The sequence below is a fragment of the Motacilla alba genome, chromosome 1 (assembly GCF_015832195.1).
Source record: "Motacilla alba alba isolate MOTALB_02 chromosome 1, Motacilla_alba_V1.0_pri, whole genome shotgun sequence".
NCBI classification, from domain to species: domain Eukaryota; kingdom Metazoa; phylum Chordata; class Aves; order Passeriformes; family Motacillidae; genus Motacilla; species Motacilla alba.
Window position 1 is genome coordinate 39,058,538 of NC_052016.1, and position 14,124 is coordinate 39,072,661.

The 14,124-nt window shown below is 48.0% G+C and overlaps 1 protein-coding gene across 2 annotated transcripts in view; it reads left to right on the forward strand.

Moving 5' to 3' along the window:
- CAPN5 (calpain 5) overlaps positions 1 to 14,124 on the forward strand; it is a 54,430-nt gene that overhangs the window by 22,329 nt on the left and 17,977 nt on the right. For both annotated transcript variants that reach the window (XM_038146640.1, XM_038146632.1), the window contains exon 3: positions 11,929 to 12,060. In XM_038146640.1, the coding sequence (XP_038002568.1) occupies positions 11,929 to 12,060 (132 nt within the window). The remainder of the gene's footprint in view (positions 1 to 11,928; positions 12,061 to 14,124) is intronic.

The following is a 14,124-nucleotide window of genomic DNA, read 5'->3' on the forward strand; positions in this document are numbered from 1 at the left end:
GGGATGGATGAGGTGCAGGATGGATGGCAAAAATAAGGGGAAATTTGGGGCATCTGCTGTGTCTGTTGATCCCCTGTGGAAAAAATGATGATGGTGTAAGGTAGAAGAGACTCATCTACCCTATGGGGAAAGAGTTAATCCCTTTTAATCATCACTGTCCCAAGCTCTCTTCTTGGGTACAGAGTGCTTCCAGTGATGCCATGGGATTGCTACAGGCTTTGGTTAGGGTCTGTCTTTAACACTTCTGGGCCTTACCCAGGGATTGTTTTCTCTCTGCAGCAAGAGGGTCACTTGGTTCAGGTCCAGCCCACGAAGCTGTGACCTGATTCTGGGATGGGTCACCAGCCAGGACAAATTTGGGCATCACTGCACCTGTGGGAAGCAAATGAAGCCTGGTGGATATGGCATCCACAGCTTCTCAGGACAACCTGGTCCAGCATCTCACCACTCTCACAGGGAAGAATTTCTTCCTAACATCTAATCTAAATCTACCCTATTTCACCTTTCTCCCTTGTCCTGTCATGCAGGATACATTACGTCCGTTGTCTCCCAAACTGGATGCTGTTGCCTTGTGAGGAGGTGCTGCAGGATGGGAGAGCATCTCTTAGCTTACGTCATGCACAGGTGTGATGTTGAACTGCATGAGCTGCATGCTCTAGTCCTTCAGCTCTTCCCAGGGAGTAAGGTTGAGCATGGAGATGGTGTTCTCCTCCCTGTTGTGGGAGGCAGGTGGGCTGCTGTGTGCTGAGTCCTCAGCAGTGTGCTGCAGGCCTTTGCAGGAGCACCTCATAGTCATCCCTAAGATGCTGAGTGGCTGGGACATGAGATCCAGAGACTCTTGGAGGCGTCCAGGTGGGATCTCCTTGCTGAGCTGTGCCAAAGGTGCTGTAACAAAAAGCTGTGACAAACACAAGGGTTTTCAAGTCATCTGTTGTCACAGTGACTGTGTGGCTCGAGGTGACCTGTGGTTGTTGTTGAACCTGAGCTGCATTCCTGCACTGTGAGTTCAAGCCTGGATGCTTGCAGCCACCAGAGAAACTCTCTTGGATGAAGTCTACACCCTCCCAAGCTTCAGGGGAAGAGTTTTTTCCTCCATACCCGTTTCTCAGTATTTTTATCTCTCTCCAGTATTTAGTTGCAAGCGCTGAATTATCTCTGCAGGAATTAATTGTCAGGGGAGATTGCCACTGATTAAAGAGCATAAAGGTAGATTCTTGCAAAATGGTAATATTATTTTGCCTGGATGAGGGCAATGTCATTTGGAGGGGAAAGCCTGAGAGAGTCGTTGTGGGGGAGAGAGACAGGCCAGGTGTTTTGGGAAAAGTTGTGGAAGCAGGAGATCTTAGGGCACTAGCACCATGGCATTTTCAGCCCTACTATGGCACTGGGGAGAGATGCTCTCAGTCACAGCCTTGAGATTTTTTTTCCATACAGACAAGAGAAATCTTGTTTTAGAAACCAAGAAAATAGGATTTTTCAATAGCCATTCCCTGCCTTCCTGGTATATACCTACTGTGGCTTGTATATAGGGGTTTTGTCCATTCACAGAATCATAGAATGGTTTGGGTTGGAAGGGATCCTAAAGATCCTCTAGTTTTTTGGGCAGAGACACCTTCCACTAGACCAGGGTGCTCAGAGCCCCACCCAGCCTGGCCTACAACACTTCCAGCAATCCAGGGGCAGCCACAGCTTCTCTGGGCAACCTGGTCCAGTGTCTCACCACCCTAACAGGGAAGAATTCCTTCCTAATACCTAATCTAAATCTACCCTATTTCACCTTAAAGGCATTCTCCCTTGTCCTGTCATGCAGGATACATTATGTCCATTGTCTCCTGGACTGGATGCTGTTGTCTTTGGAGGAGGTGCTGCATCTCTTAGCTCCACTCTTCTTTACGTTATTAAGCACTTAGCTCTTTTCTCTTGCTGAATGAAGATTATACAGTCAATCCCCTTGGGGGTTTCCTGGAAGGGGAAAGGAGTCAATGAACTAATTCACTAAAAGCAGGACCAGCACTTCCCTGCCCACAAGTTTCTGCATTAAAAGGTCTTTTCCCCAGTGTGTAGTGCAGGCTGGGAAGCTGGCAAAAACACAAGAGTGAAGATAATGGGGAGGACAGAGGTTAGGTTCTTGCAGTTCTTTGCTCTCCAAAGTTCACCAAGAGTTTAGCAGGGAGGCACTTACACTGGCAATGGCAATTGGGTGCAAAAACGTTCTGGTGTCCCACTTGGAGGTGTTTCTTCCAGAAAGACTAGAATACTAAATTCTGTGCTCCAGAGGTGTCTTTACTGAGCTTTATGCAGTGTCTTGGCCTGTCTCTCTCAGTTTTGGTGTCTCCCAAAGAATGCTTGGGGTTAATGTTGGATCTGGGGCTCCTCTGTGCTGCTGGATTGACTGAAGGATCATCTTCTCTGAACAGAGTCAACAGACTCTGCCTGGGGTCCATCACAGGGGTTAAAATCCTTACTGACCTTTGCGTTTCTCATCTTAAGAATTTATGAGCCACTTGCCTGTTAATTTATCTGCTGTTTTCAGTAAAACTGGAGCTGATTGCCAGTCTGGCTGTTCCTTGCCAGGAAAGGGTTTGGTCATCATTTAATGCAATCTCTGACTTTACCTTGTTTTTACATTTTTAAGCCATTCATAGGCTACTCCATCCCTCAAGGATGAACAAGATATTAATTGTTATTATTTGCACTTCTTTTAAAAGGTCTCTACTTCCATTAGTTGCGATGCTGACCCTGGCTGCATTCCAGCAGGTCTCTCCAGATCCTGCCAGGGCCGTGGCCTCATGGTACCAGGCAAGCACACTCTCCCCCTTAGCCCCAGTGAGGACTGGATTTGATAAGCTGCTTGGCAGTAGTGCAGCCTTTGATAAGAAATTTCCAGCCAGTCTGCTCTGTCCCCAGCATCAGAAGGACATGGCCTTAAAAGCAAAAGTGACAGTAAAATCCCTGGATTAGATTCATGGAGTGTTTCTAAGTGCAGCTGCATGTTGGTGACAAAAAATGATTGTATTGGTAATGAGGAAGAGCAGAACAATAGCAGAGGGTGTTGCAGAAAGGAGTCCTGGGCATCCACTGCCTCTGAGCTCCATGGCAGGGAATGGGCAAATCCTCCCTCTCAAACTGGTCTCTGGGATGCTGGAGAGGCACACTTGACCTGGGGAGCAACTACAGAGGTGCTTATCACAGAACCACAGAGTGGTTTGGTTTCAAGATCACCTAGTTCCAATCTCCCTGCCATGACAGAGACACCTTCCACTAGATCTGGTCGCTCAGTGTTAAGGAAACTTGCCTGTCCAGCCATTCAGGAGCCACTCTGGCAGTCACTCCCACCACCTGAGCTGGGACCAAAACCCCTTGTAGCAGGCAGCTCCAGGGAGACAGTGGGTGCTCCACATGACTCCCTACACTCACAGTCAGAGCAGGTTTCCTTACCGTGACCCCAGCTTTCCCAGAACAGAGTATCAGAGATCTGGATCATTAAAATGATTTCATCTTGGTGCAGTGATAGAAAAATGGCCCAAGCTGGTGCCTCTGAGGAGGGACCCTGAACAAAGGAAACCGTAGGTTTTTATCCTCTCACAGTCCCAGCATGGGAAAGCCTGGAGAGTCTCCTAGTGTCTCCTGGGTCACATGGATGGGACACAGGTGCTCTTTGTTCTTTGGTGAGCAGCTCACAGCCTCTTGTCTCAGGCTTGGGCTCCCTCCCCCCAGAGCTCAAACTGCAGCCACTCACCAACATACCTTCACTGAATGTGTTCCTCACCACTCAAAGCCCTATCCAACCTGTCCCGGGGATGGGCCATCCACAGTCTGTCTGGGAAACCTGTGCCGGTGCCTCACCATCCTCACAGGAAAGAATTTCTTTCTATTATCTAACTTAAACCTGATTTTATTCAGTTTAAAGCCATTCAAGCCATTCCTCCTTGTCCTGTTACTTCATGCACTTGTCAAAAGGCCCTCTCCAGCTCTCTTGGAGCTTCTTTAGGCACTGGTAGGAGCTCTAAGGTCTCCTTGGATCCTTCTTGTCTACAGATTGCACAACCCCAACTCTCTCAGCCTGTTTTCATAGCAGAGCTGCTTCAGCCCTCCAAGCATCTTTGTGGTCTCCTCTGGACTTGTTCCAGCAAGCAAGGTCCATGTCCTCCTTATGGGGGGGTTCCCAGAGCTGGATGCATGCTCTGAATCAGCCAAGGCTTTTAATGTTGGTGCAAGCTGGGAGTTTCTGCACTGCCTGTGAGCTCTAATCTTTGAGCCCTCGTAGAGGATGGGATTTTGGGATGATTTGCCGGTGGTAAGGGCAGGTGTTCCTGCTGGAGCAAGTGTCTTTCACTGAAGCCCTTGAAAAGACTTGGTCAAGCATGGTGCTGCCTCTTGCAGAAGGAAAATAAAATGCAAAGAGTGTGTGTGTGAGTGTGCAACTGTGTGAGTTTGTGAGTGAGTGTGTGTGAGTGGAAATCTAAAACAATGCTTCTTTGATATTTCTGGATCTTTGTGAGGAAACCACTGCTCAGTGATGCATTCCTCCCAATCTCCATCCAAGAAGGAAAAGGATGAACAAACCATCTTAATGGAGAGTGGTCGTGGATGGTTAAATTTTGACTGTGGTCTGATGCAAATGCCACTGACAGACTTACATGAGAATTAATTTTCCTCCTCCCAGTTAGCAGAAGCTCATGACTCCACATCTCTAGAGGGTGGTTTTCTCATAAAACAGGATTCTGTTTGTAAAGCTACACCCAGTGTATGAATAACCAGAATAGGCGTGGGCTGGAAGTAGTTTCTTTAAATGGCTTAAACTCATGATAACCTCATTTTTCATCATCTTTGCATAGTCAGGGATTAATTTAGATTGTGGTGAGGTCAAGTCCTGTTTTTGAATGGAGGTATGAATGGGACACAATCACAAACCAAAGGGTATTTCCTTGCCTTGGGAGAAGGAAATGGAGAGAGTATGGCTCAAGGGGAAGTGGGAGGTGTCCCCACAGAAAAGCAGTTTGAAGATTTTGATCTGAGATATGCACAATGGAGTGTGGAATTAGTTTTCCTTTGCAGTTTCCAGTTCTTCTTTTCCCATCAATAACTTGACTCTTAGGTTAATTAAAAACAAACAAACAAAACCAACAGAAAACCCCTGCACAATTTAGATTTCTAAATCCTGTTTTAGAAGACTGGCTTTCAGTGGGACATGGGATTTGGGATTCAGGCAGAGCAGCTGCTGAATCATGTTGCTTGGAGGCAGAAACAGTGCAGCTGAGCTTGTGGCCACATCAGCTTGCTGCAGGATTTTACTGGCTGGGTTTGGACCATTCCTCCTGAAATACTGTAGTTTTTCACAGCAGGACTTACTTGGATGGGCTCCTCCCTTTCCTCCAGCATGGCCCCACCTCTGCATCCTCCAGGGTGGGGACTGAGGGCTCAAAAGCAGTGCAAGATGTGGAGCATCCTCAGGGCTCTTGCCTGTGGTTTGTGGTGCCTCACTTGTACCTGCATGACTGTGATCCTCCAGGTCTGGTGCTTCATGATTATAGTTTCAAGCCAAAGCAGTTCCTCTGCTTGAGGTTAAACCTCACAACTAAAAGTGTTGGAGCAACTGAGGGGCTGGTGTGCCATGTGCAAGGACAGACTTTGGATGTGGGTGTATTTTAAACTCACAATACTGCCAAACCAGTTGGTTGGTTCATCCTGTAAGTCCTTCCCAGGGGAAGGTGGTCAAAGGAGATCTGCAGGAGAGCTCAAGACTGGAATGTGATGGAGGTTGGGGGAACTTGAGTGAAGGTGGCCAGCAGCACTGTGCTGAATCAGAGAGGTGTATCTGTCAGAGGGTGCTAAACACCCTTGGGAGCTTCTTTCCTCTTCCTCACATGTCCTCTCACTGCTCTGAGCGTCCCATCCCCCAGTTTGTCAGTGAGCCATGTGAAGACTTTCCTGCTTTGGCAGTGACTTCTGCAGCCCTCAGGGGTCTTGGTATCCAGGGAGGTTTTTTTTGGATTTTTTTTTTTCTTAGTGGCTTTGCCACCAGACAAAAGTACTTGCTGTGGGAGAGATGGCCTGGAGAGGGCTGTGTCTGGATGTGTGGTGATGCTAAAAGTCAGGCTGTGCCAGCCTCTGCATTAGTCTTGGCTGGATAGAGACTGAAGAAGTCCTGGGTGGAGTAATGGTGAGACTTCCCAAGAGTGCATCCCTGGAAAGGGCATGTGGGAGGAATGACAGGTCTGGGGTCTCTGCACTTGTGCCATTCTCCTTTCAATCCCTCTCTATCTGCTCCTGGGGAAGTGCGGTACTCTCACAGCCTCTTGTGTCTCTCCACCTCTCATTGCTTTATCGTTTTTTTGTGTGGCTTTGTACTTTGGATACCCGGAAGATAAAACTGCAGAGGGACCTGATAAGGTCCTGCAATCTGACCTTTAGATCTTGTTTGCCTCTGTCCCCGCTCCTCCTGGTGCCAAAGCAAACAGTGCCCCCACTCTTCCTGTTGTCCTGGTGCCAGAACAAATGCCATTGCATGACACTGTGGTACACAAACTGAGTCAAGGAGTTTGTGGGGGGCGTGTGTTTTTGGATGCCTCCCTTCACAAGCAAGTCCTGTTTGCTGTGGGTGGAGTGTCCAGTGCCCTCTGCATGGTGTGGGAGCTGATAACAATACAAATGTGTACGCACTGAGATGCTGTGAGTGGATTAGCATTAGGAATGCCTGACTGAGGCAATACAAACCCCCACAAACAGTTCTGTAGGGTGTAGATATTCCCACCCAAGCCTACCCTCCTTCCATGTGCATGAAGCTGATCTGCCAAGTATATATATTTTTTAGTAGAGCCTGTAGTGGCAGGACAAAGGGATAATGGCTTTAAACTGAAAAAGCATGGATTAAAAGTAGATACAACAACACAATTTTTTGTATACTGAGGGCAGTGAGACACTGTCACAGCTTGCACAGAGAAGCTGTGGCTGCTGCATCCCTGAAAGTGTTCAAGGCCAGGTTGGATGGTGTTTGAGCAACCTGGTCTAGTGGAAGGTGTCCCTGCCTATGGCAGGGGGTTGGAGGGAAATGATGTTTAAGGTCCCTTCCAACCCAAACCACTCCATGATTCTATAATCCTATATTAATCCATCTGAAAGCACAGACACCTGGTATTCTAAATCCACCCCGTTTCCCATTCCTTTGTCACCCTAGTGCAAATTTTATTAATTCCCCTTTTTGCAAAATCATATCCCAGTTGCAGATACCTGCAGCAGGGCAACACAGGGACCTCTGTGTCTGCTGTGTCACTGTTGCTCACCATGCCTGGGGGCCTCTTGCTCTCTTGTCTGTGTGAGTGACATTTAAGACAGGATCCTTTCGGTTCCCAGTTGCTCAGAAGGGAGGGAGGGAACACAGCCATGCTAATAGATTATTTTGCTGATTTTGCAAGTCTGAGTGAAGGCATTGTTCTGAAACAGCTAGGCTCTGCAATGAAATTAGACTAGTCTGTTCCTTACAAAATCTTGTTAGCAAAAAATGGTCCTGGCATGAAGCAGATGTTGTATCTCCCATGGTTATTCCTCCTCCTGCCATAGCTTTTTCCCTCCCCACATCTGGTTGGACATGATCCAGATCCCCAGTGAATCTGAATCTCAGAAACCTGCACCAGGAAACATTTATGGTAAAACAGTCACCAATTATAAAGCAAATTAGAGAGTGATTTTCTCCTTACAACCCGGTGAGGAACTGGACTGGCTGGAGAAGGTGAGGAAGACATTTTCTGCTTTAAATGTATTTGGAAGAAAATTGTGGGCATTTTGGGAAAGTATCCCAAAAGGGAGCTCAGGGAGAAAGACCACATGCTTTTGGGTGGGAAGCAATAACTACAAGATACTTACTCTGATTGGGTATTTTTTCCTTAGTGAACTTCAAAAACCCAAAGCCAGAGGGGGCAAACTGTCCCAGGCTGGGCTGTCATAAGCCAAACCTCTGCAATCAGCCTCTCATCAACAGAGACCTGCTCTGGCTCTGATTTCCACCTCTGTCCCACATCCATTGAAGGAGGGAGGATATGAATCACCAGAATTTTGAATCACTATTTTGGCCCTCTCTGTGCTATCAGCCTGAATCTTTCCATAGAACCATCCACATAGGCTTTCTTTAAATTGTGTTTTGTTGCCTGGAGCTCATCAGGCATTTCAGCAGACAATTTTAGGGAGGGCAGATCATCTCTGATGGTGCTTAGGTTCCTTGTAATAACCATCTCCAGAAGTGTTCAAAGAACATGTGGGTGTAGCACTTGGCAACATGATCTAGTGGTGAACATGGAAATGTTGGATTAATGGCTAGACTTGGGTGATCCTAAAGGCTTTGCCAGCCTCAATGATTCAGTGATTCTTGGCATCCTCCAAGACAGGTTCTCCTTAGGGGTAAAGAGACATGGATGACTCCCTTGGCCAAGGTAGAGTTAAGAAGCACACATTAAAACCATAGCTTCCCTGCAGCCGTAGTTTTTGGCTTCCCCTCCCTGTTCCTTCCTGCTATCCATCTGTGTCCAGACTAGGAGCAACCAGGATCAGGCTCTAATAAATGAAGGACAGGACTTCCTGTCTGCTGAAGCCTCAAGTGGCAAGAGGCAGTTTGAGCTGGTTCTGCTGTGGCTGAAGCCTGAACCCAGAAGGCCCCAGGGTTTGTGTGGGTGTAGATGTTGGTGTGCTGCCCTTCTCTCTCAGGGTCATGGTGCTGAGAGCGTGACGTGGTGTTGTTTGCTGCCTGGATAAATGTTATTGCTCACCTGGATTCTGTCTGTTGTGTGGCAGGGAGAGGAGAGGGTCATGACCTTCGCTGGTTTGGGAATCTCTGCTTACCTCCTCCCTTTGCACATGCAAATTCCAGGCCCTGTAATTCCATCTGGCTGCAGACCAAGCTCCTTATCACTTCCAGCACTTTTCACAGGAAAAGGAGCACTAAATGTTCCAAAGCTTTTCTTGGCTTTTTGACCTAGTTCCCACTGGTATCTTGTTCATCAACCACCTCTGTAGGTGGGCATGGTGCTCCATGGTTCTGAGTGTGCTTTGCATCACACACCAGGGCCCCACTGTGCTCCATACAGTCCTGGGGCATTGCAGCCTGGCTGAAGCAGTGCCTTGGTCCTTGGCTCCCACCTTAGTACAGCCAGAATACAGGGAATGTCATCCCAGTGAATTGAGGCCACACAGTCTAGACCAGGTACAAAATGTAGAGGTGGAAACTCAGCAGCTTCAATAGGGATTGAAGAATCCAAGTAATTTAATATTGGTAAGCTCCAGTCTAAGGAATGTGGCAAACCTTCCCAGGGGGTTTTGCTGGGGAGACTGATCCATGGATAAGACTCATCCTGATAGAATCAGTTCCACGGCATTAGAACAAGGAGGCAATGCTGCCTTCCCCTTTACAAGGATTGGAGATTAGAAAACATTTTATCTCTGAAGGGGTGTTCAAACATTGGAACAGACTTCCCAGGGAAGCAGTGGAATCTCCATCTCTAGAAATATTCAAGAAAAGTATAGATGTGGTGCTGAGAGGCATGGTTTAGTGGTGGACTTGGCAGTGCTGGGTTAATGGCTGGATTCCATGATCTCAGAGGTCTTCTTAATGATTCTGTGATTCTTCACTCTGAAAAAGAGAAGGCTCAGGGAGATCTTAACAATGTCCATAAACACCAGATAGCCAGCAATGAAGGAGACAGAGCCAGACTTCTCAGTGGTGCCCAGTGACAGTACAAGAGACAGTGTGTGCAAACTGAAAATCAGGAAATTCCATTGAAGTATGAGAAAAGACTTTCTACTGTGGGGGTGGTCCAAAAACTGCCACAGGCTTCCCAGAGAGGTTGCAATGTCTCCATTCCTGGAGGTACTCAAAACCTGACTGAACACAGTCCTGAGCAACCTGCTGTAGCTGGCCCTGCTTTGATTGGGGGTTGTGGAGTGGATGATATCCAGAAATTCCTTATAACCACATTGATTTGGTGATTCTCTGCTTAGGATCACTGGGAGTCCACTGGGACCAGGCTCAGTCCCAGGGCTTGAGTGTGGTGTGTGGGCCTTCTGCAGGGAAGTGTGGTAGCCCAGCTCTGCACTTCAGGGCAGACCTTACTGCAGCTTCTCAGTATTTGAAAGGGGCTCATAAGAAAGATGGGGACAAACTTTTTAGCAGGGCTTGTTGAGACAGGACAAGGAGTAGTGATTTTAAACTGAAGGACAGTTGATTTAGACTACCTTTAAGGAAGAGGTTTTTTACAGTGATGGTGGTCAGACACTGGCGCAGCTTGCCCAGAGAGGTGATCAATGTCCCAGCCCCAGGAAACATTCAAGGTCAGGTTGGACTGGGCTCTGAGCAGCCTGATCCAGTTAATGATGTCCCTACTTATTACAGGGACTTGGACTAGATGGCCTTTAAAAGATTCCTTCCAACCCAAACCATTTTGTGTCTCTGTGTTTCTCATGATTTCATGTTCTCACCTGTCTGTGTAATACCAAGCAGCTCCTTATTGTAACCCTTGTATCCCCCCAAGGGCAGAAGGGGCAGCTGTGGTCCTCAGATGGGATAAAGAAAGAGCAGGATCACAAGGAGCTGATCTTACAGACACCCCCACCACCAGACAGATCCCCACTGCTGGGTGCTTCCCCGGTGCTGTGAAACAGGAGCTGAGCCCGCTCCTCTCCCATCCCTGGATGTGCTCAGCAATGCTGAGAGGCACCGGTGGCTCCTGCCCTTGCTGCTGTCAGCTTGCCTCCCCCTAGCGCTCATCCCAACATCCTGCACGCCAGCATTAGGGGATTAGTCCTTTTCCTTGGGTCTCATCCTGGCCAGTTTGTGTCAGATTAATTTGGAGGTATTTGGTGCTGGCTGGGCTAGGTGGGAATAGCAGAAGGTGCTTATGGTTCCTTTTCCTCCCTGTGATGGGGCCTTCGGCAACATAATCTAGTGGGTGGGGTCTCTGCCTAGAGTGCAGGGTTTGGAACTAGATGATCTTTAGAGTCCCTTCCAACCCAAGCCCTTCCATGAATCTATGGGTAGAGGCAACACAAGTCCTCATATGCAAAGTTGAAGGGGAGCATATTATTCTGGGTACAACCAGCCTGAAAAATTGGGACGTGTGGTGGAAGAAGAATTGTCTGCTTTTCCTTTTTCCTCTTGAAATTAAATGTAATAACAAAGGGGAAAAGGTTCTTTCAGCTCTTTGTCTGTCCCATCTGCTCCCAGCCTTCAGCTGGACGTAAACTTACAAACAGGATTGAGCAGGAGAAAAAACATTTTTAAAAAAGCAGTGTGTCACCTGAAGTTTGCTCAACACCCTCTGTTATTTGTTTTCTTGGCCAGGCTCTAAGTGGGAAGCAGGGAGGGCAGGCAGCCTGGCAGGAGCCAGGCAGAAAAAAGTCAATGGTCTTCGTGCATGATCAGAAGGATGATCTTACCTCCGAGCTGCCTCCTACCCAAGTTTCTTCAGTCATTGTGCCTATGCACAATCCACCATTCTGGTTTTGGTGGCAGAATGAGTATTTCATCCTTCTGGCCCAGCTACAAAGCTTTTGACTCACCAATTTTTTTTTCTCTGCTGTGCTAGGATCTGGAATAGCAGATCCCTCACTCTTTGTAAAACAGTCACGGAATCAAGGCGACTTAGAAGGGCTGTAATGGTGTGAAACTATACCATTATCAATAGGAATAATTATAACAAAGCTGCACTGGTGCTGGGACAGAATAGGGAGTAGGTTTTGTGATGCTGCCCATGTCCTGGTGAGAGCAGAGGCCAGGACAGGGTCCTTCTGCCACCAGCCTGATGAGCGAGGCCAGCAGAAAGCTGCAGGTCAGGTTTACATGGAGTCTGAGGAAGAGAGGAAGTGACAGAAGTCAAGCCAAGAAGCCCTGATTTCCTTGTCTGCTCACTGAGCCAGTGTGTCTGTTTTTCTCCTGTCCCACAGGAAATCTGCAATGATCCACGTCTCTTTGTGGATGGGATCAGCTCCCATGACTTGCACCAGGGCCAGGTTGGGAACTGCTGGTTTGTGGCTGCCTGCTCCTCCCTGGCATCCCGGGAGTCTCTGTGGCAGAAGGTAAGTGGGTCCTTGTGCCAGGGGAGAGCCTGTCAACACCTTGGCTTTGCATTGTGTTTGTCCAGGTCAAAAACTAGTTCTCAGAGATGCCTCATGTCCTGAAAAGCTGGTAATGTGCAAAAATCTCCCTTAAAAGACTGACTTGCAAAGGGCATTAGTTATCATGACTGCAGTCACCACATTCCAGCCAAACCCTTGGCCAGTTTCTCCTTAACCATGTGGATCAAATCCCATCCTGTTTTTCAGATCCCAAATTGACCCTTCAAATATCAAAATAATCCAAAAATTAACAAGAAGAACAAAATTCAGGATGCTCAGCTGCAGCATTAGGCCCTGTTTCCCTCGTTCCCGTGGTGTTCCCTCTCTTTGGCTGTTTACTGTGTTCCCACCTTGGCAGTGAGACACCTCATGCTGGGCCAGGAAGGTTGATTTCAGGGTGTTAGCATCTCTCCCAAGTCACTGCTTGCCCAAAGCATCCATTCCTGGTGTGTCCCATGGCTGGATGGCACCATGTGGCAGTGTTCCTTCAAGTGTAGGGTCCAAGGGGAATGTACTGTGTGCCAGAAAGCCACCAAGGAGCTGCACCAGAGTGAGGGGCTGCAGGGCTGGGGAGCAAGCAGAGAGGTACAGGGGGAGGGAGGGGCTCAGTGCCACGTCTTGGACAGCCTGTGCCCATCTCCACCATGGCCTCAGCTGTGCAAGATGTCAGCCTTGTGAAAGCCAAGGCAGGAGGACTTCAGCCTCTGGTGCAGGTGTGCGTCATCGTAGGACAAGAGACCAGCAAGTTGCAAGGACCTTTTCCCAGATTTTACTGTAAAAGGCAGCCAGGGTGTGCAGGCTACACCACCTCCTTCACCCACAGCCTCCTACAGCCACGGGCCTGAGACAGTTTCCTTCACCCCACAACTTTACATCTGCTTTGTGTGTTGTGGTTCTTGCAGTCTCTGCTTCCTGTGGTGAGCATGAACACCAAGCTCAGAGATTTCTTGCAACGTCCCCATTTTCTGTTAAAATCAGGGTTTTTCTTTATATGTGAACAGGATAGCTGTTGTTGCCTTCTAGATAAGCAATAAGGCTTCCTGCGTGGTGGCTGTGGTGACTGCTGTGGCTCTCATCACAAGGGTGATGCACAGGCTTGTTTAGCTTGTTCCTCACCATCAACATCCCCCAAGGGTGAGTGGGCAAGTTGTCATCCTTCCTCACCATTCACTTCCAGCTCTCCCCTGGGAAATGCCAACCAGAGGCTGGGTCCCTTTGGACACTTCATTATTTCAGTTTGCTGGGCATTGCTTTTCCTCCCTTGGAAATTTGGCTGTGAGTGTTTGTGACTTCTCATTTTCCATTGCTTTAACTCTCAGAGGCTTTTTTTTACCTGCCCTCTCTTTTCTTTCAGAAAGGTTTGATTTATAGAATTATACAGGTTGGAAGGGACCCTAATGACTATTTAGTTCCAGCTCCCCTGCCACAAGCAGGGACACTTTTCACTAGACCAGGCTGCTCAAAGCCCTATCCAACCTGACCTTGAACACTTCCAGGGATGGGGCATCCACAAATTCTCTGAGCAACTTGTGTCAATGTCTCACCATGCTCACAGTAAATTTCTTATTTGAAGATCTCAGAGACAGAAAGAACGGGCCCTTGGTCCCAAGTGTGATTACACGTGCAATGTTATCACATGTTGTGATAACATTGCTGGGTACCAAAATGTCTCTATTTGGGGTCTGGCAGGAGCTGAGAGATGCTGATGCAGGCTTTAGTATCTCTGAAATATCAGCCCAGGAACCTTGGCCCGGGTCACCCATAGCTACTAGAAAATGTGTTCCTGGTGTACACCAGGATGTAACATAGGCTCTACAAGTCCCTTGCTTCATTTGACACAGTGAAACTGTCTCTCTTTAGTGTGGGGAGGGGGAATACATTCAAGAAAACAAGGTGTCAGGGCTCACCTCTGGATTGGGGTGACCCCAAAAGATGGAAAAGCCTCTCCTCCAACCCGTGCCTTCAAAGAAAGACTCAGTAGTCTTCAGTTGTCTGGTCTCAAGGTAGTTTATTGTGTGTTATCTA